This window comes from Gouania willdenowi, chromosome 1 (assembly GCF_900634775.1).
Source record: "Gouania willdenowi chromosome 1, fGouWil2.1, whole genome shotgun sequence".
Lineage (NCBI taxonomy): Eukaryota > Metazoa > Chordata > Actinopteri > Blenniiformes > Gobiesocidae > Gouania > Gouania willdenowi.
This window is the reverse complement of record NC_041044.1, coordinates 9779393-9805792: the sequence shown is the minus strand read 5'-3', so window position 1 is coordinate 9805792 and position 26400 is coordinate 9779393. Positions and strand designations below refer to the sequence as shown.

Below are 26400 nucleotides of genomic sequence, written 5' to 3'. Positions count from 1 at the left end.
TCCCAGAGCAGGAGTCTGCAACCTGAGGTTCTGAGGCCTATTGTGGCTCTTTGACTCTAATGTAATGGCTCCCTATAGTTTAAAAAAAAAAAAAAACTATCAAAATAAATAGTTGCTTTTTTCAAAGAAACTATAAATGATTCATGACAAATAAAATCAAGATATAACAATTTGCGGTTAAATATGCATGCTTTATGTGTGGCAAGAAATGAGCAATAAACATTTGTTGACCACATGATCATGTGTTATCAAATTCAAGTTACTTTTTGCAGCCTTTCAAAAACATTAACTAAAAGAAATCTTCTTTATATAACATTGTGTTCATGTAAATTGAGACGCATAAGAATTTGAAGATGTAAGATACTACTTTATTTCTTGATGTCAATTTATTTTATTTTAAACTGATTTTAAGTTTCCATTTACATGATCAATAAAAATCAAGTCAAATAAGGAGTACTTTAATCCAGGTTAGATGAGACAAAATGGGTCCTTTGAGAGTAAAGGTTGCAGACCCCTGATCAGGGGAAGAGGGCAACCACTATAAGAGCTGGATCCTCTGAATTGAATTCCATGGGGTGAAGCAATGCAGATGCTGGGTTATGAAGTTGGTTATGCTACTGTTAACCTAACCTAATCAAGTACAGCATTTCTGCAAAATAAAAAATAAAAAACATGTAACCTGTTGGTATACGTTGCTGTTATTTAAAACATTTTTGTTACGTCTTTTAAAAAGATATAAAAGAAATATAAAAAAAAGTTATTTCAGCCACTGCTTGAAAACTTAATATTGACACTAAAACGTTAAAAGATTTTGCAAACATCATTCAACTACGATACGCCAATTAAGTCAACTATTCATCAGCATGCATGGCTTGAAAAAAAAGGGTGCGACCAAATTCTTTGCTGAAAAAGTTAGTTGCACCAGTGCCACCATTAGAAAAGTTAGTGTCGAGCCCTGGAGAGTGTGTTTTAAGTCATAGCTATTTTGTTACTTACACTATTTTTTCTTCCACAGAACTTTGAAGAGAGTGAATCAAGATTATAATGAGGTGAATCTGCACTGACCTTTCTTGTTGCCCATGGGGATGTTGGTGTTTAACAGGGAAGCAAAAGAGCTTTGTTTAGAGAGCTGGGCCTTAGCTGTCAGGGCGTTGTTCCAAAGAGCCTTAATCAGCATAGAGGCCAGGTACAGTGTCTAGGGAACAAAGAGTAGATCTATTATTTCACCAGAAACACTCAACAACAATGAGCACATTTTACTGTTGAACATAATGCAGTGATTTAAGAGTTTATACCTGCTCTGTGTGGGAGCTGGGGTGAAGACCTGACACCAAGTTGAGGACATGGCGTAGAGGCACTGGGTCCAAATTTTTTATAAGTGAAGGGAAAAGGTCGTGGATGTACCGGCTACAGTGTTTCAGCTGAAAAGAAATTAAACTGATTAACAGTGGGACACAGAGTGCTTAAACGTGTCATGACGGTAATAATTGTGGCAATCAAATCAAAACAACTTTACGAAAGCAATACCAGTCTCCATTACTAACTTTCTTTTTTCCACAGGACATCACTAATATTTCAGAAAAAAGGTTTTAGCACATTTTTGGATCTAGAACATGAAAGCAGTACTATAGTGAAATTTAACCCAGTACAAGAAAGGAAAATCAAATCAAATGTCTGAACACGTGCAGTCACATTCATATTATCTGTCTCTTCAAGTTGACATCAATTTTCCTCTTGCAGCCACATCCTTTGAGGTTGGCTACATTCCCATTCAATATGCAACTGCAGTCTAATAGCCTTTACCTTTAACATGCTTGTCAATAATTTTCTTTGAAATCTCCTGAGACAACTCACTCCTTTTCTTTCTGTGGTTAATTTTCAGTGCAGTACACACCATAACAGCTATTTAGAGGACACATCTTAGCTTAACATGTTTATTGTCTTTTTTCCCCCCTTAAGGTACTATTATTCTTTTTATTATTGAATTTATTTTAGTGAATATTGTGGGTTTATCTGTAATTTACAGAGGGGTGCCAACAATTTTGCCCATATGTGTACCTTTGCTGTTTTTAATTAGCAGCATTGCTTCTCATCCACAGGCTGGTAAAAAAAACAGCCAATCCCAAATTTGCAACAGTTGCAGATGTTTCATAAAAAAAATGCAAAGATTCTTTTATTCTTCATTAAGTGTCCTAAAAACAAAATTGTCTCTAATTTTAACATGATTGGAAAAAACAACAGACAGAAATATTGAATTGAGAGCTTCCCACCTGAGCTGCAGCCCAGATACAGTCTACATGCTGAGTGCTGAGTCGGCCCTCTGCAGCTAAGAAATTCAGTATTACTTGGCATTGTTTGATGATCTGTGAAACAGAGACATTGTGTCAACATTCGGCACTCGCCGTTTTTACAAGGTAAACTCAGTTCGTGCTTTTGTTTAAACAGGCTTAGGGACTTAGCTGTTGATGTGACTTATTAATTGGTCTCACCTCAATGTGCAAATTAGGCCCAAATATGTGCTCAACTACACTGTTATGGATTAACCAGTCAGCTAGGTCCTTTGCTATGGATCTAAAAAAGATGAAACAGAATCATGCCAGTCGGTTAAAACAAATCAAACCACATTGAATTTTACAGGAAGAATCAGCATAAGATGTGTAAGCAGGTTTGGATCACAACTTACGTTTCTGTGTCAGACAGTAGGGATTCATTGTTGCAAACATCATTGAAGGTGTGTAACTGATTCTAAAGAAACACGCAAGAAAAACACCACATTTAAACTGACAGCAATGAGATAATATAATTGCTTGCATTTGGCTGCGTTGTTGATGCTGGATTGCATGCCTTTTATTAACGTCCTTAGTCTTCACTCCTGTAGAAAGCTGAACTATGGCATCAGTAGTTAACAAACAGATATATTTCCCAACACTAGTAAATAGTACAACAGCTATATCATACTACCATGATGTTAAATTGCACTATCATTGAGTAAAGTGTAAAGCCCTGGCAACCTGCAACTTTAAACAGGATAAGCTGGTATAGAGGGATAAAGGACAGACAATTTTTCGCATGTACCTCATGGTTAAAACATGTGAAAGCACAAGGTTCAAAAAACATCTCAATTCTTTTTTTGGAATATGGAATCAGCATGACAAAATCCAAAACAAAACACTTAACACTCAACACTTTGTAGTTGTCGTGTTATTACACGCTGCAAGTGTGGCTTCTTGGCTCTGGTTCAGCAAAAGACCAAAAACCGAAACAGAATGAACATTGAGCACGAGAGAACATTCCGAAATGAACAAATGTAAACGTAGATTGCACAGTGATTCATATATTTTGAGTTTGTGAATACAAATGGCTACAGCTCAAGCACTGACTTTTAAAACTGTTACTAAAGTTACATTAGATTAAGGTTCAGTGTCCTGTGTACATTGTTTTGTCTCCAAGATACCTTGGAAATACGCCAGGTTTTATGTTCAGTTGATTCATTCGATATCATTTTTTAACTCATTCAGTGCCAGCCATTTTAAGATTTTCTAGCACCCTCAGTGCCAGCCGTTTTTTGAGCATTTTGACTGATTTTAAAGACCCACAGAATATTTTCTACTATGAAATCTTCAGTTTCAGAGCAAAAAGCTGAGAAAACAGGCTTTTTGTAAAAAAGAAAAAACCCTGTCAATGACTTTAAAGCTTTTTTTTTTTTGCTTTAGTGACAACTCTAACATCTGAACATTGTTTCCTTATATAAAACATAAAACAAACACTGAGACCGGGCTTTTGATGGCAAAATTATTATTATTTTGTTATCTGGTTCAGATTTCAATTGATTTCTTAATGTATTTTGGCGTTCCTCCAAGTTTCTCTCCCGTCATTCTGCACACACGTAACTTCCTCTTACTCCCCGACATGCAGTCTGTCACTGCTTGCCCCATTTTTTTGTTTTTTTATCTCACCATCGCCACACTATCCATGAGTTCCAAGCATGCTTTGGTCGACTGTGCACTGCTGTGCTCTGCTGGGAACATCAACTCTCGTACGTAGCGCCATTTTCTGTCTCATAAACTCCTTTCCTCTCCCTCTGAGCTCTGCTCAGCATGGATGATCTCTCATCCAAAGGTGCGCTGCTACCTTCTACAATGTCACCTATCATTTTGCTATCTGGCTCACAGGCTAGGGGTATTTTGTTGCAGTATTATTATAATTATTATTTTTTCTTACAGCAAAGGGCGCTATCTATTTAGAATTTGAAATTCAGGACGCAACACCATGTTTTAAATCAGAGGTGTGGAAGCATTTTGGCTTCCCCAAGACAAAATGAAAGAGGTAAGAAAGAAAGGTTAGAGGGGAACAGAGGAAAGGGAAAGAATGAAAGCCATAGTTTATTTATATTGTTTCTTTGATATAGGATTTGTTTTTAAGTCCAATTGTTAAGGCACAAAATACATTTTCAGTTGCACTTTTAAAAAGAAAAGGAACTAATATGCAGTTTTGCATAGTTTACAGTAGAGCCAAAATTTAAATGAATAGGCTTCTTCTTCATTGTATTATTTCTTTATTTATTTCATTCAGGATTTTTTAATTAAATTGCATTGTTTTGCATAGTTTATCAAGGGATTCTTTTGACAATGAAAGATAAAAGAAAATAGTACATTATTTTTTTTCGAAATTTTTTTTTTACCGGTAATATTTTTTAGTCATGATTTGTCTACAGTCTAATTTTGTAAAATAAATCGTGAGAAAATCATATTGTGAACCGAGAATCTTATCGGTAGTTGAGTGAATCGTTACATCCCTAGTAGAATGTCATCGATAAACAAATATTTGTAGAGAAAGTGATCAGACATGGCTGAAGCAAACCTAAGTGCTAATTTGCTTGCTAACTAAATAGTAGTCATGAATTGTGCTTTCAGTCGATGTTTTGCAAATTCATATTTTTGCTAATGTTAACCAGGAGTACAGAGTTCTATATCAACTACATCTGTTTCTGTTTATGTATGCAGTGATTTGGAACCTTGTAATGATTTCTTAGTTTACATTTACATTCAAATTTCAACCAAAAGTAGATGGGTCAATAAAAAGTTCTGAGAATCATTATTGATCACATAACATTAGTTATCACACATTTGACCATATTCTAATAGGTTAAATTGCATTCATCATTGACTAATCAACGATTAAACTGGACACTCATCGTTTCCCCAGTTTGAAGACTCACAGTGATTTGGCTGAGTCCAGCCAGCCTCATGGTGAGCGTTGGGGACATGAAGTATTTGAAAGCAAGATCCAGGCTCTCTTTGTCGAAGCACAGCGCGCTGTCCAGCGGCTCCTTCACTGTGCTCCACATGAGGTCAGCCATGTTTCGTGCTGCACTCTGTCGCAGCTCCTGGTCAGACAGTTTACACAGATACCTGCAAAGAGCAGCAAAGAGTCACTACTCAACTATCCAGTCACCTACTAGTAGCAATCATCTGCTCCACAGCACTGTGCTCAAAGTGCCGGTCACCTCTTTGGTCAAAGTGCCCTAAACAAAGTCGGCACAAGTAAACTAGAACACATTTGATGATAACACCAAAGTCTTTGCACGCAGCCACTCCAACATGTTTTGGTTATTGATTATCTTAAGGTTCTCTTAATTCTGCTGTGGAGACCAAGCAGCAACATATTTGTAGTGGAGCCTGGTCACGTCTGGTGAAGCTACAGAACTCCAGGCTTGTTTGTCTCTCACACATTTGACAATAAACTCTTTCTACATTTGACCAGGGACTCTGTGAATGATAAAACTTTGTCATTAATTTGTGTAAGAAATGTCAGGAGTAATTTATATCAACCTTTAGCCTTAAAATATATGTAACATTGGCATAGACATTTTGGATGTATCAGCTGATCAGAGTTATATCAAGTTGACATCATGCTCAGCTCACATAGAATGTCTATTATGAATTCTAATTGAATTATTAGAATTCATAATTTAAGTGCTTTATTACATGTCATCCGTTCTTTGAGCATTATGACTGTGTTCCCAAGAAAATCAGAAACACTATGCTAGACAGATTTTGACGTTTCATGTACCAAGAAATGAGACTTTTAAAATGCTTGTTGGTGCTAATTTGGATACCACAATTGGTCATCTTGCTTTAAATCCATATATTCCTTCCAGCTGAACAAGGAAGACAACCTAAAACGACTAAATCTACATTGTAAATCATCTTTATTTCCAACTAGCAAAGTTTACGTACAAAAGTTGAGCTTTCTGTCTTCTTGTAATTTTGGGTCGAGTATCCCTTTAAAAGCAACCCATCCTACTGTCCAATAGTCAGACTTTCTACTGACTGTAATTATATCCTTTACCTAAAGTAATTACAGAACATTAAGACATTTCTAAACAGCAGTTACTTATACAGTATCTACTCTGTCCTCTAAACAAGTTAATTGTCTTAAAAATAAACCGTAATTGTATCTCAGATGACCATATGTTGCAGTCGAAGTAGAGTAAATAAAAGTGTACGGCTTTTGCTGTGCTTCAAATGCAAGAACATTGCAGAAAGAATAAAATATATTTCCTAATTGTTACAGAAATCCTTCTTGAAATTAGATTCCCACACTAACTTTCCGCACACAGCATCAAAGCATACATCCACTTGAGTCAAATGACGACCAACAATCCCCATTCTTTCTTGTTATTTGTAACAGTTGAACCGTGGTTAGCAACTGTTTCTATGGCGACAGAAGCGCATCCTTACATGTGAAAGGCTGATATTTGTAGGAAAGAAAAAGCCGATGGTATTGGTGCTCTGAATCAGCAATGCAGAGTTAGACTGTGGAGAGGAATTGGTGAGAATCTTCCTCGGCCCACTACTTAATTTCAATATGGGCATGGTGTAGTTCAATTACATCTAGTCCTATCTATGATACTGTGCAATTTAGCAGATATGTTATATACAGATATTCATTTATATCTATATATTACACATTTATTAAGAGCTGCCAATAATCTAAATGTATTTTCTCCTTGTTTATTTTATGGAGTGTATGGTATGTGTGCATCTGTAACCTGGAAAAAAACATTTTCTGCAATTACATGGATTTAATTATGATGAGCAGTTGTGCATAAAAAACTGGTTATCTTTTCTTCTGCTTCTTGATGAAGATGGTCACATTTTTCTTCTCCCGCTCTCCTCTCCAGGTTTTTCCTGGTTCTGTACTTTGTTTCTCCTTTTGGGAATTCAGTTCATAATCTGTTTTTTCCCCCTCACCTCTCCTTATGTTGTTTTCCATTTTTTCATTTAAATACGGTGCCTCCCAAATGCCCTTGGAGAGCCACAGTTCTCCCGTTCTTGTCTCCCATGTTATTTGTTACTATTCTTCCATAATCTCTTTAGACGGCACAATACTGAAATTTGTTTTTACCTGTGAAAAACACTCTATAAATAAGGATTACTTACTAAAAACAAAACAGATGCTTACCGTATCACATAGGTGCGGAAGGGGATGATGTGCTGCATGACGGCAGGAATGTGCAGCCATATTCGAATCTGTGAAAAGGGCCAAAGATACAAGTAACAAGTGTTAAACCTAAGACTTCCATTACATACTTAATAGCAACAGTGGCACACAAGCAAGGTTGATCAAAACTTGTGAATAAGCACCAACTGCAGTGACTGTTGCACAAAAGTCAGATTACACATATTAAACTTGATCCATTACTTTAGTTTCATCCCTCATTCCCACACTTCTTACAGCAACATTTGCTTGATGAGACTCACATTGGAAACGATGGTGATGAAGGCGTGGGCGATGGGGAAGGGCAGGCTCTCTGGAGTGCCCGACTCAAAGCACTCCTTCATCAAGGAAAGTCCGTGTTTACCACAGAACAGGCAGACGTAGCGCAGCAGATGCAGAGGCACCTCCACATCCTGGTCAACATAGACACACAATCTTAAGCACAATGAAAATACAGACTTACATAAGAACCTAAAACAATGTCAATTTCTTTGTTTGGGCTCTAGAAGCAGCGACTCAATTTCTTTAGTTGTGATCAATAGCATTAAATCCAGGAGACACTTACATTAGAATTACCAGCACTGAATCATAAGTGGGAAACGGCAAATAATGTCACTCTAAAACTAGATGTCACCGCAATAATGTTTGAGACAATCAAGCACAAGCCCATGTATCAAAATAGCATCTTATTTTTATTCTCTATGGGCAAAGAAGCATTAATGCATTCATTAGAACACTTTTCTGTCACTTCTAAAAATACAATAAAAAAAAAAGAAAAAAAGATTACTACAAATTGTGAAAAGGACTTTTTTATACCAATGTTTCCAAAGATTAGAAAATTAGATGGTTCCAAAATGTGCTGAAGGAGGGTACACACACAAAAAAAAAATCTAAATTCACTTTAGCAATTTTGTCTACTCAAAAGCATTTCTATAACATAATTAAAATTAAAAATATAAAGTTTTTATTCATCTAGTATTTGTATTCACAACTATAGCCTGTTTTATTTTTTAAATATTAATTTTTATTGAACATTTTTAATATAATCCAGAGCAGTGTAACCAAGAAATAGTATAACAATAATACAGATCCACCATCTTAAAAAAAACAAACAAACAAACTGTCTTACATATTACAATAGTCACGTCAAGTATCCTGGGTTCGCAGATAATTAATTACCTGTTTAAACAATTTTGTAAATGTACTTTCCTTTCCTTTCATGCAGTATCTCAACCTTTACAAAACAGTAGTATCAATTAGTAATGATTTCCATAATGAGACATTTGGCCAAGCATCACCTACCCATTTGGTCATTATAGCCTTCCGTCCTAACATAAGTAAAAACTGCATAACGCTCCTTTGCATTTTTAAATGATCAGGAATGGAGCCTAAAAGACAGAGTAGTGGGTTTGGTTGTAGTTTTTGATTAATTATTACACCAATGTCTTTACAGATAGCCTTCCAGAACTGCTGAATCTTGTCACATTCCCAGAGGCAGTGAAACCTTGTCCCTACAGCTACCTTACATTTTGGGCAAATAGGAGAGGTGCCTGCTGTGTATTTGCTGTACATATAAGGGGAGATATACACATTGTGCAAAATGTTATATTGCATTCCTCTAAATCTGTTGCATATTGATATTTTAGAAGGTAATAGCACAATCTCATTCCATTGTTGACAATCAATTGTTATTTTCAACAAAGTTGTCCAAGACATTTTCAAGAAGTTTAACCTTCCAATATTTAGATGTTGCAACTTTAGACTGTTTTGTTTTTAAGTTGGTGGTCATCTGCAGACCTACATCTTCTGGATCCATTTTCTGTTTTTCTTCATGTCTAGAGTTTTATAATAATAAAAAAGCACACATTGAAATAAATTATTATTTTAAAAACATTTTGGTGAGAAAATTACAGAACAAATCTTGTCCTGTCCAGTAAAGTTCAGAGTGTGTTTAAGACGTGCAGTCCACATGTTTCATGAAATGTGAAGATAGTTAGATATGTTAAAGAGGTGAAGCCAGAGAATTGTTTGCTTTATTGTTGTAATCTGTGCATTAAAATGTAATTTATTTAAAGTTTAAATAAATCTGAAACTGTTTATTATGAAACAGATTTATTGTTTGTGTTCATTGAAAAATACATATCAAGAGGCCCTTGAAAAAAATAATTGCATATTTAATTGCAATCACAATATTGAGGAAAAAAACCGCAATTAGATTCTTTTCCAAAATCTTTCAGCCCTATATGCGAGATATAGTAACCAGTGAAAGCCTGGCTCCATGCAAACCACAACAGAAAGAAACATAAGCAGGAGTACTCCAACAAACCAAAGAGTCCCAAAAAACGATGTTTGAAAAAACAAAAAAATGTAGCATTAATTCAAGAATGAGACTATGTATTCTGCTATGAAATGACCTGCCAGCTCAGGTAAACACAAACAAAAGGAGGCATTTTTGCTTGTGCTAAGAACCATTTCCTTGTCACTTCACTCAAAACTATACAAATTTACTCAAACTTTAGTTGTTCACTTATTAGGTTTCTCACAATTTACAAAGTGTAATTTTGAGTTTCAAATGTGGTTCATTGGGAAGTTACTGACTTGTTACAGATAAAACAACTTTGGTTGGGATGGTTGCCAAGCATTTTTTTAGGGAGGTTAAACATCGAAGGGTGTCAATCTGACCTCAAAGGTAACAGGAGGGTTAAGAAATCAGCAATGCTGGTTCAGGGTAAATGACAATTCATTAAATTCAACATCTAAAAGACTATAATTCCCAGGTCATTTGGGGCTGGGTTGTGTTCTACTGTATGTCTAATTATTAGAAGCACAGAAGTTTGATTAAAAAAAAAAAAAAAAGAGATACATTTCTTACATTCATGTCACAGAAGGAACCAAGGATGTTGCTTTCGTGAGCAGATATGTCCTGGAAAGGAAAAAAAATACAATTTACACAGAACACTGTAATAAACATCCAGAGACATATGTAAAGTACACATAAAACAAAAATTATATTCAATGATTATAGAAAAGAGAAAATGAATATTGAAATTACTTTAACTGTTAAAAGACGTGGGAAAAAAGCAAAGAAAGAAAAGAGTGATTATATGGACTAAAAAGCCTAATCAGGAATATGCTACAGATTTAGTCCAACATGTATCAAAATCATTAATTTCCCTAATATGTTCTGAATACACTGACCCTTGATGACAAAGTGAAAAAAGTTCATCAGTGCATACTGTTTGTTCTTTGGTCATTCCAGTTTAAAACCAAATCAAAATACGGTAACAAGTTAACGGTGTGGTTATTTTGTTTTAGTGACTTAAAACCAAAACAGAAACATCAAAACCCAGATAAGCAGTTTTTCCTGTTTTAAAATATTAATGGCAAAATCTTGTTCCGTTTGTAAAATATTTGAATGTTAACGGGAAAATTAGGGCACGTCACATTCTGTCAGAGCGAACAGAATCAGAAGTCTGCTGCACCTGGTTTCCCTCCACAGGTCCTGGACCATGTCTCTGCACACAATAGGACTGTTTATGATTTATCTCAGCCGTTTTCTGGTTCTGCTCCAGTTTTCATGCAGTCTGTGGATGTTTCAGTTCCTAACAGCTGCTCACGTTTGAAGTGGTGTTAGTGTCCAAATAGTATCCAAATAAACAGGTGACCGACTATCAACTCTGAGGCCGGTGTGAGGTACAATAAATGTTAAAATTTTGACACTTTTGCAAAAACAATTACACAGCTATTTGAGGGCAGTAAAAATATTTGTTTACACGTTTTAATACCGTGGGCCACTAATGGCAGCGGTCAACACACTTAAATTGATCACAAGAAACAAGGATTTATTACATCACCTCTGGTTCCTTTAATCACATAATATGCATCCTTTTTGTAACAATTTTTTTTGTTTTGATCTATTTATGTATTAATAACATTTCAATTCACCAGTTCATCAGTAATGTGACTTATGCATTGCTCCTTTTTTGTCTGGGAGTAAAAGCCCATCTATGGGTCCTCTCTGTGTGGTGAGCTTAAAACATGAAACTCTAGTCCTTGTTTCCCCGTAAATATCACACTAATAAAACAAGATTTAATTTTAAAAACAGAGAAACGCTGCTCGTCTGGTTTTTGATATTGCTGTATTTCTGTTTTGGTTTTAAGTCAGTAAAACAAAATAACCACACCATTTGAATCCGCATACCCTCCATTTTAAAAACAAATTGGTTTCTAAGAAGGGTTGACATGGGCTGAACGGTAAAAAAATGTTTGAAGGTGAAAAAGTCTATTAAAATAAAGTGTGTGCAAATATGCAAACCATTGTAATATACAGTTTTGAATAGCAGACATATTTACAGTAATAAAAAAATATTATATTGTGTAACCCTGTGTTTCTTGGTGTGCAAAGGCTACAGATGTGTTTGAGTGAGTCAATATTCTTTTGATATTTTGTTGAAAGTGTTTTCTAATTACTATTTCATCCCAATGTGCCTTTTTCAATGCAGGTATAGCAAACGTCAAAAATTTTATATATTCATAGGTAATAAAACTTTCTAAAGCTCCCTCATGTGACATGACATAACATTACATTTTTATTTTTTACTTAATGAAATAATGATGACATGTCGAGTGACCATATGTCCAGTTTTACCTCGACATGTCCTCTTTTCACGCGTTGTCCGAGGATATTCTAAAAATGAATGAAATTACCTGGGTTTCCCAGGAACCTTGAATGCATCTCTTGAATTCTACTGCCACAAAAATGTGTTATATCTGGGAAATTCCACCAGTTTCTGGAAGCTAAGGAGTTGCTCTTTGAAGCCAATATAGTGTCATTATGATAATTTTACTCACACGTGACATAATCATTAGACATGCTGCTTTATTTTCATGAAATCATACATGAGGTAAGAGGAAAAAGGACCGAAGACCAAGAGAAAGAGAGAGCTAAAAAGAGAACAAATAACGGTGGATTTAATTGTTCTATAAGCCAAATGTTTTTTGTTATCATTTTAATTTCGAGGAGGAAGATGTTCCTCATATTGTTTCAATGATTGAGAGGTTTTAAGAACGTATATGAGATTTTTCAAGGACATAATATTGTTATTATTGGTATGCTAAAATGCATAATATATGCGACTGAACTCTTCGGCGTTAATTGCATAAAATGCTAAATATCGGCTGATCCAATCGACCAAAGAATGAAGGGTACACGAATTACTGTATAAGAAAACATAAAATGTTTTGAATCCATGTTGCATGAGTTGTGTCAGAGGACTACCATATATCTCACCTCTATGGTGGGGTGCGTGTTGTGTTTGTAAGCCGTGTAGAGGGGAAACTGAATCTGGAAGATTTTGGCTGCACAGAGCAGCAGCTTTTCCCTCTCATCTATGCTCCAGGAGAAGAAAGGATCTGTGCTGTCACAGTTACCATCACTGGAACGAATATCATCCCCAACTGATTCAGTGCCGCCATTACCAGGCCCTGATACTTCTGCCTGGGAATTAGTTGCCAGTTTATCCTCATGATCCTTGCTATTCTTCTGGTTAACTTCAGATGAGTCAGTATCTTCCTCAGCTGAATCTCTCTCCACATTTACAGGTTCATCTTCACCAGGTAAAGGTGGCTGGGGCCGGGCTACAGGTGCAGACTCGCTCCTGGTCCATTGCGATCCCTCCTCCCGAGTGCCTTTGTGCCTATGAGCCTGGGTGCTGCAGAGCTGGTCTCTCAGGCTGCTTATTTGAGCAATGACCAGGTTGATGAGCGCATACACAAGCTGGTTGAAGACCTCCAAATGCTTGTACTCTTTGAAGCAGCAAAGGCATTGCCTAAAAAACACAAAATAGCTTGAAGACAAAAAGACACATCTGCATTGTGGACATATTTCAATATATCTGAGCATGAAAGCGCCTTTGCGTCATATGTGGAAACAATGGAAAGTACACTCTGAGGTGCAATTTATGTTTCTGTCACGTCAATGCCTTAGCTAAATGTAGCCCACTGTGTCGACATGGACCACAACGCCAAAGCTTGACGCACAACTCCAAGAATTCCAAAATACAAGTCAGAAACATTTTTAGGTTAAAGAGCAGTGGTCACCAACATGGTGCTCGCGGGTGCAAGGTAGCCCACATGGACCATAAGAGGTGCCCTCAGGAGCTCTAGTCACCAATTAATTTATCTGGTTTACTTTCAATGCTTCAAACTCACAGATGTTATTAGAGCCTGAGTGGAGTTAAAAACTACTGCACTTGATCAGTTTTGTATTAAATTTATCATCTTTAAATAATTATTTTCACTGAAACATTGGGATGTTTTTAAAAAAGTGCAAAGTGGATTTTTGTAAAATATTTTTAAAATTGTACCGTACAAATGCTACATGTTTTACAATTAGTTATAAAGTTGTTAGTTAGTGGCTAGTAAAATAGGGATAAAAATTTCCTATGTAATGTAATGAAAAAATTTCTTGAATTAAGAAAACAAAAAGTGTTGCATGATGAAACATTTCCTGCTTTTTAAAGTTACCGCTAGTTTTCATTATTATCTGACCCTTTAATTCAAATGAAACGGTGAACATTTAGAAGTGTATATCAAACAGGTAGCTTTTTGGATTATACAGTATGTATAATCCAACCTTTCTATAGTCATAGGTATAGAAAGGTTGGTGACCCCTGCATTAGAGTCTGTCAGCACACGCTTTTTGTATATTTTTAAAAGATTAATTTTTTGAAGCAATAATATAAATTCATGCAATTACATTGCCTTGATTTAGTGACAGTGAGGTTAGTAATAGCCATAAATGAAATGGTACTAATGATTAGCAAAATAATTCATTTTGGGGTTTTGGTTTTTGGCCTTGGTTTTCTTATTTTTGGTTTTTGGTTTTGGTCAAGAATTTTCGTTTTGGTGCATCCCTAATTAAAAGAGGAACTAAACCACAAACCCACTTTTTTTCTGCTGAATACAGACATGTAATTGGGTATTAAGTAGCATTGTTGATTGATCTTAGTCCAACTCTTGATATTATAGTCAAAGTATTATAATTTGGCATATTTTGTGGTAAAATTTTAAAGCGACTGCCCTCTGAGTATGATGTTTGCATCACGAACAAGTACTTTTGGCCCCACCCCTCCAATAAAAACTGGTAGGAGGAACCTGTACTTGCTCTACTCTCAGCCATCAATGAGCATTGATTGACAGCTCCGTTACCAACTACGTTCAGCTGTTGTGATGCTTGTTGAAGAGCCAATTCTGGTCAAATCAGAGAGTTACCAAGTTATGTGTGTATGTACAGCCACATCGTGTGCATATCCCCGTCTGTCTCTGCATGTGCACGCATGATGCGACTTCTTGTAGCTGTGTCCGTCTCCCTAGTATGTGTGTGTGTAAGTTGGTTTTCTGGGGTACATGTCTAATGAGCAGGGGCTGTTTGCCTGTGCATGTTAGTGTCTATAGGGGTGTGTGTGTTGTTAAGCGTAAAGTCAGGATTGTGTGATAAAGAGAATTACCCCAAAGTTGTTGAAACATGTGAGATACTAGATCTCCATGACCAGACCAATACAAAAATAGATTGAAGTGTATGCACTAGGGATGGGCGATATGGACTAAAAAAAAAATTGTCCCGATAACGTCTGGTATTTATCACAATAATGATGAACATCACAATAAATTAAAAAAAACTATAAATAAATAAAAGAATTCCCAACTTAAAGTGTAAACAGGTTCCTTACAAACACAAAAACATTTGAATACATCAACACATTATAAAAAGGCTACAATAACTGCTGACTCAAAGAGCTCATGAGCTGATATTTTATGGAATATATCAGTGCATGCAGATCACTACATTAGTGTTATTGTATAAAATTAATTTATTTCCTCACTTAAAATTAAATTATTTTCTAAAAATTCACATGAGAAGCACAAACAACTCCATCAGTGTATTTATAGTTGCTGAATCTTGTTTCATTTATCTTATGAGTTACATAAAGTTATGGTTAATAAATAACTCTCTGATTTCCTATATTTAAACCAGATCAAGCTGATGATTTAATAATTTCGTATATTTTGGTGTAATAATCTCAATAGTTAAATTAGTCTAATGGGACCAGCTTTGTCTGTGAACACGTGAAATATAATTATAAAATATTGTGTTTCACAAGTTTGGATGGATGCATAGTGACATTAATATTATGCTAACATTTATTTCACACGTGTGACATGTTTAGCTTTTATCCTTCCATACAAGTGTTAAACCTGACATAAACAATTCGATGGCTCTCTGTGGCTTTACGACCGTAAGATGTGTTCTTTTAATTTGGCCTATTCCTTATATGGAGTGGTTAACGTTAGCTCTTAGCCCAATCAGTGTGTTAGCTTAGCATAGTTAGCTTTAGTTGAGTTTCCAGGTCATAATTGTTGCTACGGGTTCATCCTGTCCCAGTGTTTGTGGAACTTTGGGTGGGCATGATGGAGCAACATGGATTGGTTCACTTTGTTGGATGGTTATATGGTTTTAACCAAGTAACGGTCCATGATGTATCGTAGCTCGGCAGCCTCAGGTAGCCGTGAAGAGCACCGCCGTCTGTGTGTGTGTGTGAGGGCTGGGGGCAGGAGGCGTGGAACAGCTTTCCGCTCCAGAGAATAATAAGTTGACAACATAAGGGGCAGTTTTGACCAGTGGAACAAGGATTTTATCGGCATTCTTGGCTAAATTGAGGGACAAACGGCCCGTGGCCCTTGCTAATTTCCGACATGGGAATTGATGTCGTTTATATCGTGGGATGACATATTCTTACCGCTGGGAATATTTTTGACGATAAATCATAAACGATAAAATATCACACATTCCTAGTATGTACCCCGCCAGTTTCTAGGCAAATGAGCACTGACCTCTGTGTCCAGGAGCTGATATGGCCAAGAACCTGCAGGGCATGTTCCTTTTTCAGCTGAAAGCCTCCTTCACTGCCATCTGCATCAGAGACTGAAAAGAAAGCCACACAAATATATGTCAGAGAAAATCAAGATCAGCCAATCAAACAATCATAATAAAGTAGGGAGTAACTGCAGCCAAACTACTATATTTTCATATAATGCTATATGGGGACTCTATGACTTTAAAACAGTGTATCTGATTCAATTACTGAACAGGTCAGCAACCTATGGCTCCGGAGGCAATGGCTCTTTTACCCCTGCCCATTGACTCACTGACAATCACCATGCCCCTCAGCCATCAAGTACATCCTCAGGCTCATTCATTGTCATTCAGCATAGATGATGCACGTTTACTGTAAAATCTCAACACCATGAGAGGAGACATTTTTGCTCCATGTCACAGAAGTTAAGTGAGCAGGAGTGTTCGTCTTACACAATATAAGATCTTTGCCAGTATTGGCTAAAATGAAGCCCCACCCCCTGAGCCACAAGAGCAGAGCACAGAGCAACACATCAGTCGGTGGCTGGACTGACGTGCTGTGAACACAAACAGCCAGGACTGTCCCCAGAAGCCCAGATCATTTTATTTCAGATCCATGGGCATTGATTGGTTTGTTCTAGCTCCCCGCTGGGCCAGGAAAAACTGGTCACAAAGCCCACCACACTGAAATGGGTGACTGTGACTTTCCTGCCCTAAAAGCTCAACATATATTCATCCATAGCAGCTTCTTCTCTGAGTCTGCAGACATTATCAACTCCAAGTAAAGTTTTTGAATTTTTAAACAAATCTAAGGTTGCATTGTATCATGAAATAAAAATTTTGTTCTAGAGAACTGATTTTACAAATGAAATACTTTTAGAAGATTAATACTGTGTAAGGACAGGGTGTCATTCATCTGTGCCAAAGAACATAACTGTTCTCTCGCCACCAATGACTGACTGTAGCTGAAGCTCTTACTACACCTTTACTTACTATTGCAGCAAATCAGAAGTCACCAGGTCATATACCTACACAGCACATGGAGCTGTCAGTCATGTTGAAAGAGCTTTGGCAGCTGACAGCACCCTGCTGTGGGGACTTATTACACCACGCTGCAGTCTACATTGTATTTTGTTAACACAGCTTTGAAAAACTCCCATTTCATGTTAAATTTAGAAGGTGTCAGATTTAGACAGAACTTTGTATCAATAAATGATAAGGGTTTAATGAATTAGCCCTTCAAAACACTGATCACTAAATCATGGGTCCCAAATTGCACGGGATAATGTTTTGTCGCCCCCACCTTTGTATGAAAGCTTAATGTTAGTGCGACCTGCGAGTTTTATGTGAATGGCACTTTGGTGTTGTGTGTATAGAAGGTCCCATTGTCGTACAAGCTGGAACGGAACAAACCAACCAATCACAGTGGGGTATATGGCTGCCGGTGACGGGTCTTTGGTCGGATTTGATGCAAGCAGAGAAATATTTCACAACAACTATGGTGACACCCGTGTAAAATTGCAAAGTCGTAATAGAATTACTATTTCTTATTGTGTTTCAAATGAGCAGGTTTGACTTCGAGTTGGACAAATTTATTGTCACTGTCATTGTATCCAGCGTGATGCAGATTATATTTTGTTATTTCATCTGTTGAAATGGGCTGATGTGACGGACCACGTCCATCGCTGTCTGCAGGCAGCAGGCAACACACAAACGGCACACACACAGGGCTTTATCTGACATAACCCGCCTCAAGCTTTTCCACTTCTGACAGCAGTTTTCAGCGTATATGTATAGTGAAGTGAAATTAACATTACATTTCCCTTCCTCCTCCAATTCATATCGCAACAAAGATTGAAAAGTTGGGAGCTCTAGCTTTTAGATTCACAAACTTTAACAAAGTTTAAAGCCCTCTTACCTGTATGTGTACAGCATTTGAGTTCTGCTGTATCCAGTTTCCATATATGAGTGAGGAAACAGAGCGTATAATTTCCACATTCAATATAGTTTAATATTGCACGCTAAATGGTGTAAAGTCAGGTACCAAATCACAGTGCAAGTATGGCACTGGTACCAAATCACTGTGCAAGTATGGCACTGGTTCCTACGTAAACCGTAGTAACCGGACCAAATAAAAATGAAATTTTCGGTGCCGCACATGAAAAGTGACAGTTGCATATGACGCCAGTGCTGATGATTGATCAGAACTGAAAGTGAGAGGATCAACAGGATGTCAAATGGACACTCCGCGATTTCTCATAAATGCCGAAAAACATTTAAATTCAAGAGGGGTAACACATCGTCAAATTTGATGAAACATCTGTCGAAATGTGGCATGTACATAAAAGCCAAACTGTGCACAGTGGTTGAAGAACTTTGTGACCCAGTGAAGGCCAGTGACATGAATCCTGCACTACTTGAAGAAAGTCCAGTTGTTGTCTGTGTGTTATATATTTAAATCTAGTTTCATATTTAAGAATCAGAATCAGAAATGTTTTATTTGCCATGTACAGTTTTGAGGACAGTACAAGGAATTTGACTTGGTGGTTGGTGCACAAAACAAGCAACAAAAAGAAATAAAAGAAATAAAAACAAAACAACAAAGAACAACCCAGCAACAATAATAATAATAATAATGATAAATATAAAGGATGAGGGATAAATAAAGGATAGATAGAGAATAAAGGATAAATAGGATAAATATAAATATAAATATATATATACAGTGCAGCAGGTATCAAGCTGGTGGAGGTGGTGATCGGGTGGGGGGGGGGGGGGGTTCAGTGGGTGACTTGGGGTGTGTTCATGTGGATGGTGGCAGAGGGAAAGAAGCTGTTTTTGTGTCTGGAGGTTCTGGTCCTGATGGACCGAAACCTCCTACCAGAAGGGAGAGATTGAAACAGTTTATGACCGGGGTGGGAGGGGTCGGCCACAATCTTTCCTGCACGCCTCAAAATCCTGGAGGCGTACAGGTCCTGGAGGGAGGTGGGAGCTGATGTTCAGCTCCCACTTGAGGTCCTGAGTGATGATGGTCCCCAGGAAGCAGAAGTACTCTACAGAGCTCACTGTAGAGTCTCCCAGGGTGAGGGGGGTGAGGGGGGCTGGGTTCTTCCTGAAGTCTGCTATCATCTCCACTGTCTTTAAAGCATTGAGCTCCAGGTTGTTCTGGCTGCACCAGGACACCAGCCGGTCTGTCTCCCACCTGTAGTCGGACTCGTCTCCATCAGAGATGAGACCGATGATGGTCGTGTCGTCTGCAAACTTCAGGAGTTTGACCGACTGGTGAGAGGAGGTGCAGCTGTTGGTGTACAGGGAGAAGAGCAGAGGAGAAAGAACACAGCCCTGAGGAGATCCAGTGCTGATGGTCCGGGGAGCAGAGATGGTTTTTCCCAGCTTCACGTGCTGCTTCCTGTCAGACAGGAAGTCTGTGATCCACCTGCAGGTGGAGTCTGGCACGTTCAGCTGGGAAAGCTTGTCCTGAAGGAGAGCTGGGATTATTGTATTAAAAGCAGAGCTGAAGTCCACAAACAGGATCCTGGCGTAGGAGCCTGGGGAGTCCAGGTGCTGGAGGATGAAGTGGAGAGCCAGGTTTACAGCATCGTCTACTGACCTGTTGGATCTATAGGCAAACTGCAGGGGGTCCAGGTGGGGGTCGGTGATGTCCTTGATGTGGGAGAGCATGAGGCGTTCAAAGGACTTCATGACCACAGATGTCAGAGCGATGGGTCTGTAGTCATTAAGTCCTGTGATCCTCAGCTTTTTAGGGACAGGAACGATGGTGGAGGCCTTAAAACAGGCTGGTACGGTGCATGTCTCCAGTGAGGTGTTAAAAATGTCTGTGAAAGGCATTGTATTGTCAAGGGGCCTAATTCATAACCATCATATATGCACTAAACTTTCCATACAAACTTTGTGATTTATGAAAATAATGCAGAGTGAAAAAAATAAGCACTGTTACGAAATTTTGACCCAGGTGCACAGACATTTTGGAGATGTGGAGAAATGATGTGTTGGAAAAGAACTGTAGATAAACTGTGGACTAAACCAACCTTCAGAGCACAGAGAAGGTGTGCTGGAATGTACCAGAGCTCAAAGGCGCTCTATTGTGGACCCACACATTCCTGACATGAGGAGTTTACACAGAAAAGGTTGATGAAGTACCATTTAATCATCGGAACCATTAAAAAATACCAAGCATTAACCAGTATTGGAAAAAACCCAACCGATACCCAACACGAGATGTGGCCAGCCTCTCCCAGACTCCCTGAGTTTAAGACTCTTGCTCTAGGGTCTAAATCAGGGGTCACCAACGCGGTGCCCGCGGGCACCAGGTCGCCCGTAAGGACCAGATGAGTCGCCCGCTGGCCTGTTCTAAAAATAGCTCAAATAGCCGCACTTACCAGTGAGCTTTTATATATATAGATTTATTTATTTAGCTATTCTTGTTTAAATCACACTTACATGTAACTTAGAAATGACAATACATATATATAAACACTTAAAATGTAAAGTGTTTTTTGTGTTTAATACATACTTGCCAACCCTCCCGATTTTCTCCTGATTTCTGCCCGACATTGTCCGGGCGGACCATCCTTCACTGAGCGTCGTTTCCAGCCGGACAATAATAACGATTACACCGCATAAGAAGAGGAAGAAGACTCTTCTTCCTCTTCTTATGTGGTGTAATTATATTATTGTAATAATAATATTGTTGTAATAATAATAACGATTACACCGCATAAGAAGAGGTGTAATCGTTATTATTGTCCAGCCGGAAACGACGCTCTGTGAAGGATGGTCCGCCCGGACAATGTCAGTGAGGAAATCGGGAGAAAATCAAATCCAACCATGTGTAGGGAAGTGTTTCTGTTATGGTTTTAGCCGTTGTTGTAGCTATGTTTAATTTTCCTTTTGTTGATTATTTTTATTTCAAGCATACATTGCATAGTTTGATGGATAATTTATGCAATGTATGCCTTTTTTGTTTAATTTTATGTTATTTATTCTACTACTACCACCATTTACCATTTGCACGGGTACTGTGGAATTTGTTCTTTACTTTATATGTGTTTTTCAAATAAAAGAACACTGTGAAATTGAATTATTTCATTTTCTCTTTAAAAAGCAAACAACCCCTCCCCCCCCCCCCCCCCCCCCCGCTCTTTTGAAAATCTCCCTAATTATTATTTAAGTGTGTATCAAACTGGTAGCCCTTCGCATTAATCAGTACCCAAGAAGTAGCTCTTGGTTTCAAAAAGGTTGGTGACCCCTGGTCTAAATCATCACAAGGTGCTTATTCTTAGTTCTGGTGCAGCAAATCAATGGTGCTTCCAGGTTGAATAACCATTTGACTTTCCATACTTTACTGTTAAATTACCCAAAAGGTTTCACTTTTATAAATAAACAACTACATCGTATTAACATGAGGATGTTAGTGTAGTAATGCTGTATATATGTTAATTGAGAATGTTGCATGCAATTAATAGACTATAGCAAACCCATATTCCTATTTCGCTCTAACAAACATATGCACTTCTAACACTTTGCCAGATTTATTAAAAAAATTGAGTCCATTAATGATAACATCTGGAGCAAAGGAACCACCTTGTCAGCATGTCTTATACTCACTGCACACTCTTGGTTGGATGACAACCACATTTTGTTGCCTTGTTATCATGTTCACTTGTGCAATGACTATAAAACACAAAATGATTTTAAAAAGTCTGTTGGAAATAAAAACAGTCTCTTTTCTATCCAAACCAAAAGTTGTTGACTGTCGACACCTGTTAACTCTTGTAACATTGGTCCATTACTCTTGGGCCAAATAACAGACTAATAAAGGCTATTGATACATAATTAAACAAAACTAGACAGTGTAGTGGTGCATCAGTGCCAATGCTTACCAGCACTGACTGACACCTAAAATGTTGGATATGTGGTTGACACATTGCACTAATGCTAGCGTATACTTGACTGACAGGATTGCTATCATGTCCAAATATTAAGATCCTCAAAAATGTTTGGATGGACTTAATACAGGGTTGCTAAAGGGTAATGTTTCCACATTTTTTCTGCTGAATTGTTCTAATTTATTTTTTTGTTGTTAGGATATAAAACCTATGAACTGTTTACATTTCAGTTTCAAATTGCCTGTATAATGTATAAAATATGAAAGTGTTGTTGAAGGAAGTGGGAATAATGGAAACGAACTGGTCATCATGGCGAACATAATGTCACAACACAGTGTACTAAAGACACATGTCGTGCAAATATAGTGGAAACAGCAATTATCTGATAAACTGTTGGGTAAATAATGCGCCTCTGGGATATTTTCTTTGACGGTGACATTTAACACTATTAGTGGAACCTCCAAACAGAAGCGTAGACAGCCGTATGAGTGTCAGCACTGTGGTTTGAGAGCATGTTGTGGAGCGTTAGCAGGCCATTTTGGACTGCGAGTAAAGCAGCCCACACAACAATGGGTGGACAGCTAGCCTGACCTGACAAACACATCAAACAAAGTCAGCCGCTGCTAGCTTAACTAGCTCTCAGCTAACTTCCCAAACCGTGCACTCGGGATAAAAACGGCATCGACATCCCTAAAAACACTCGATTTAAACGGCGTTAAGCAGCATTTTTGCATGAGCCTGTACACGAAATGTCACACACAGTTGTATGGTTGTCTTATTTTAATCTCAGTGAGGTACACTTGACAGACAGGCCCAAAACTGTACACCATATCGGAGATTAAAGAAACGGAATCTGTACACATTACAATCGACAATGTCTGTCTCAAAGAAAAAAATGACACCAAGCGGAAAGGTGCAACTTCAATATCAGCAGTGCCACGGATCGATAGCTACATAAAGCAGACAGAGAAAGAGGCCGATCATGAAAACAAAGTTAGATGACGCTATCCGCTAAGCTAACATGCTTCCACCAAGCTTCGCCGAACAACAATGCTAACGCAGAGAAGACAGCATCTTCTCACGTCAAAGAAAGGGTTGATTTACTTACTTTCATTTAAAACCTCCACCAGCTCGGCGCAGTTTTCACACATTGTTCATGAAGAGGAACTCTGAGGGCACCTTTTCAAACCATTGCTGTGGAAACTGTTGTTGGCTGCCAGTTGGTTGTTTTGGGCTGGGAAAAGGCCCACTGAAGGGAGTGATTGGTGAAGGTTATTCCACTGACTGATATCAGGGGAGGCGGCGGCCTGTACTGCGTGCTCAGCATCCACACTGAGAGGGTTTACACAAAAAATAAAGACGCACTAGAAGGTGGAAATTGAGTCAATCTCCAATCTGAGCGTTACTTGAGAGAGTAGACACAGCAGCCATGTTGAAAAAGGAGGGAGGGGGAGCATACAGCGACGGACTACTTCGGTAGTTTCCGGCCTACCTCCGACTCGTTTCGGTATTTTCCGTAAGTCTCGCGATATTTTGTAAATCATTGGTTTTCGTTTCAGTACAAACATGTGGTTTCAAGGACAAACAAAACAGTTTATTAATTAGATCAATGCATGATCAAAAGAATGAAAGTTAGAAATACAGATGAAAAAAATATTGATGAATCAATAAAGCAAGTGTCACAAGGTCATATACACTGTTTGATTATGTTAAAAAAAAAAAAAGTACACTGTGGCAGGATGATGAATGACTCAAGTGTGTAATAGTTTGTTTCTGGTCTATACCTTATACATTTTCTGTGTTCTCCATGGGAGAGGTCAACCCGATTTTACAGGTTTTATCTAATCCCTAGCTTCCCAAAGTGGGGTATGGATACACCAGGGATCGGCAAATCATCACAGGGGGTATGCGATTAAAAATTAATAACAGCATGACAACATTGGAAACTAGAATATAAATAGTCAGGAGCCTCCATGCATTGCCACAAAGTACACATTGGCCTCTGCAAGACTACCCTCTAGTGGTGACAGAAAAACAATCTCTAAGTGCAAATATGGCAAGAGCTACATTGCTTTGCAGTAGCCAAACATGATTGATGTCCTCTGCTTCCATGTGCTTGTGCAAAAGTGAATTCTCAGCTTTGACAAACATGAAAACAAAATACAGAACAAGACTTTGCATGACTCAGACTCTCTCAAATTCAGTCAAAGATTGCAGAGTGACGTGCATCTTATCAACCTCACACTTCACATTAACGTTGTAGTAAGTAGTATTTCACAGTTTGTATGTACATATTTCTGGTATATGTTCAATCAACAAATGTTTGGTTGATTTCTTTTTCCCAAAAAAGAAGACATTATTTTTTACTGAAAATGCCAGTAGGCAAATTAGCTACAGAAATCGAGTGAGAATTCTGATGTTTTCTTGTGTGCTTACAGATTGTTATCATTTTTTTTAATTATATATTATTCCTCAACATGATTGGTAAAATTCAGAGACAAATTTCATCGTAGGGATGCAATGTATTGTTTCCTCGGTTTTTTAGTGCTGCAACACAAAATAATTTCCTCCAAATGTTAAAATCCAAGACCTCTGGTTTACTGGATGTCCTCAAGAGTCAATCATTATGGGATGCAGAGTGTTCAGCAATCTTGAACCAGTTATGATCAAAAGCCTAATCAGTTATTAGCAGTTTCAGTATGGAAGGAAAACATTACTGTACTTTGAAGACTAGACTGTTGACCTTCCTATTTGAGAAAGCTTTTAGTTAGAGCTCAGCTCTCTCAGATTGTCCTAAACAATTTTTTTAGGCTGCTGGTAAACCTTTTTTGGTTCCTGGTTTCTGGTTCTAAAATTATTTAAGACCAACATTAACCTTTTTCCAAAGCATCGATGAAGAATTTCAGCCCAGACACAGTGCAGACCAGCTGCCAGAAGCGTGCACGCAACACAACGCTGCACCAGACAAAGCACTAATAGTCATCATGCCTTGGCAAGAGTGACTGACATTGGTCTAAACCGCCAGAACCAAGTGTGACTAAAAGTTGTTAATTATACCTCACACACCAGTTATACTGATTTTTCTTTAGGTGGCTGTTAATTTTAATTACTCTCCATTAATTATTCTTCACACAACAAATTGCAAACTTGACCTTTAAATATTCTTTTTTTTATTTTCCTTTAGTTTCCCTTACTTATTGTTATTAACCGTCCACATTGGTAATTTTACCACTTTATATAATTGATATTATGGTGGAGCAGACACAGCTGTCAGTGATTACTGTGATTGCTGGAGCTCTTTTAAAAAGTGAAATTTAAGAGTATTAAGAGGGAAACTGGGTCAGGGAATAAGGCAGACCTTGGAGATTTTTGCTTACAGAATTAATGCGTCGTTCCCTCTCCTGTGTGCGCACAAGTGTGAGAGTGTGAGAAGCGCAGCTACGAGTTGCAATCAAAGCGAGGGCGGAGATTACAGCACACAAAAAAGGGAGCGAACAAGCAGCAATACAAGGTTGCTATTACCTTAAGCGTGTGAGAAAAGTCAGAATAAGAATAGTTTTATTGCCAATTAGAGTTTAAAACAATACATGGAATGTAGGTGGATGGTGCGAAAAAACAAAAACCAACCAGAAACACTAATAATATTATTATTATTATTATTATTATTATTGTACATTTAATCACTGTCGCAAAAAATATCTCTGTCCTCTCTGTCTTTTTCTTTGTTTCTGTCTGTTTAAGACACTTTTAGGCTTCTTAAAAGTCCTCCTCACTACTCCTAACAGTTTTACACCTTAGGAGCTCTCTTTGGGTCAAAGATGCTTTGTGAATTACTTTTGTCCTAAGAAGGAAAAAATCTAAGAAAAATTAAAATTCAAGGAATTCTAAGATTTTTCTCAGCGTGAGGTCACTAAGAGCTACTTTTAGCCTTAGGATGTTTTGTTAATATGGACACTGATCAGTTTTTAAAGAAATTGGATACTGTATATCACTGTGCTTTATATCAGAACTAAACTGGGCGAAAGGGCATTTTCTGCCCCATCTACCCGGAAAGCTGTGCAGAAGGACTTGTGT

At 37.8% G+C, this 26400-nt stretch overlaps 1 protein-coding gene across 2 annotated transcripts in view; it reads right to left on the bottom strand.

The window, feature by feature from the left end:
* usp34 (ubiquitin specific peptidase 34) overlaps positions 1 to 23798 on the bottom strand; it is an 87833-nt gene extending 64035 nt beyond the window's left edge. The window contains exons 1-12 of one of the 2 annotated variants that reach the window (XM_028460957.1): positions 23435 to 23798; positions 16396 to 16486; positions 12794 to 13331; positions 10376 to 10426; positions 7767 to 7916; positions 7468 to 7535; positions 5219 to 5411; positions 2684 to 2745; positions 2490 to 2571; positions 2271 to 2363; positions 1296 to 1421; positions 1066 to 1195 (exon numbers count right to left, since the gene is read on the bottom strand). In XM_028460957.1, the coding sequence (XP_028316758.1) occupies positions 1066 to 1195; positions 1296 to 1421; positions 2271 to 2363; positions 2490 to 2571; positions 2684 to 2745; positions 5219 to 5411; positions 7468 to 7535; positions 7767 to 7916; positions 10376 to 10426; positions 12794 to 13331; positions 16396 to 16486; positions 23435 to 23477 (1627 nt within the window). In that variant the 5' untranslated portion in view covers positions 23478 to 23798. The remainder of the gene's footprint in view (positions 1 to 1065; positions 1196 to 1295; positions 1422 to 2270; positions 2364 to 2489; positions 2572 to 2683; positions 2746 to 5218; positions 5412 to 7467; positions 7536 to 7766; positions 7917 to 10375; positions 10427 to 12793; positions 13332 to 16395; positions 16487 to 23434) is intronic. The other variant, XM_028460949.1, reaches the window with a different exon arrangement.
* Between the last annotated feature and the right edge of the window lie 2602 nt (positions 23799 to 26400).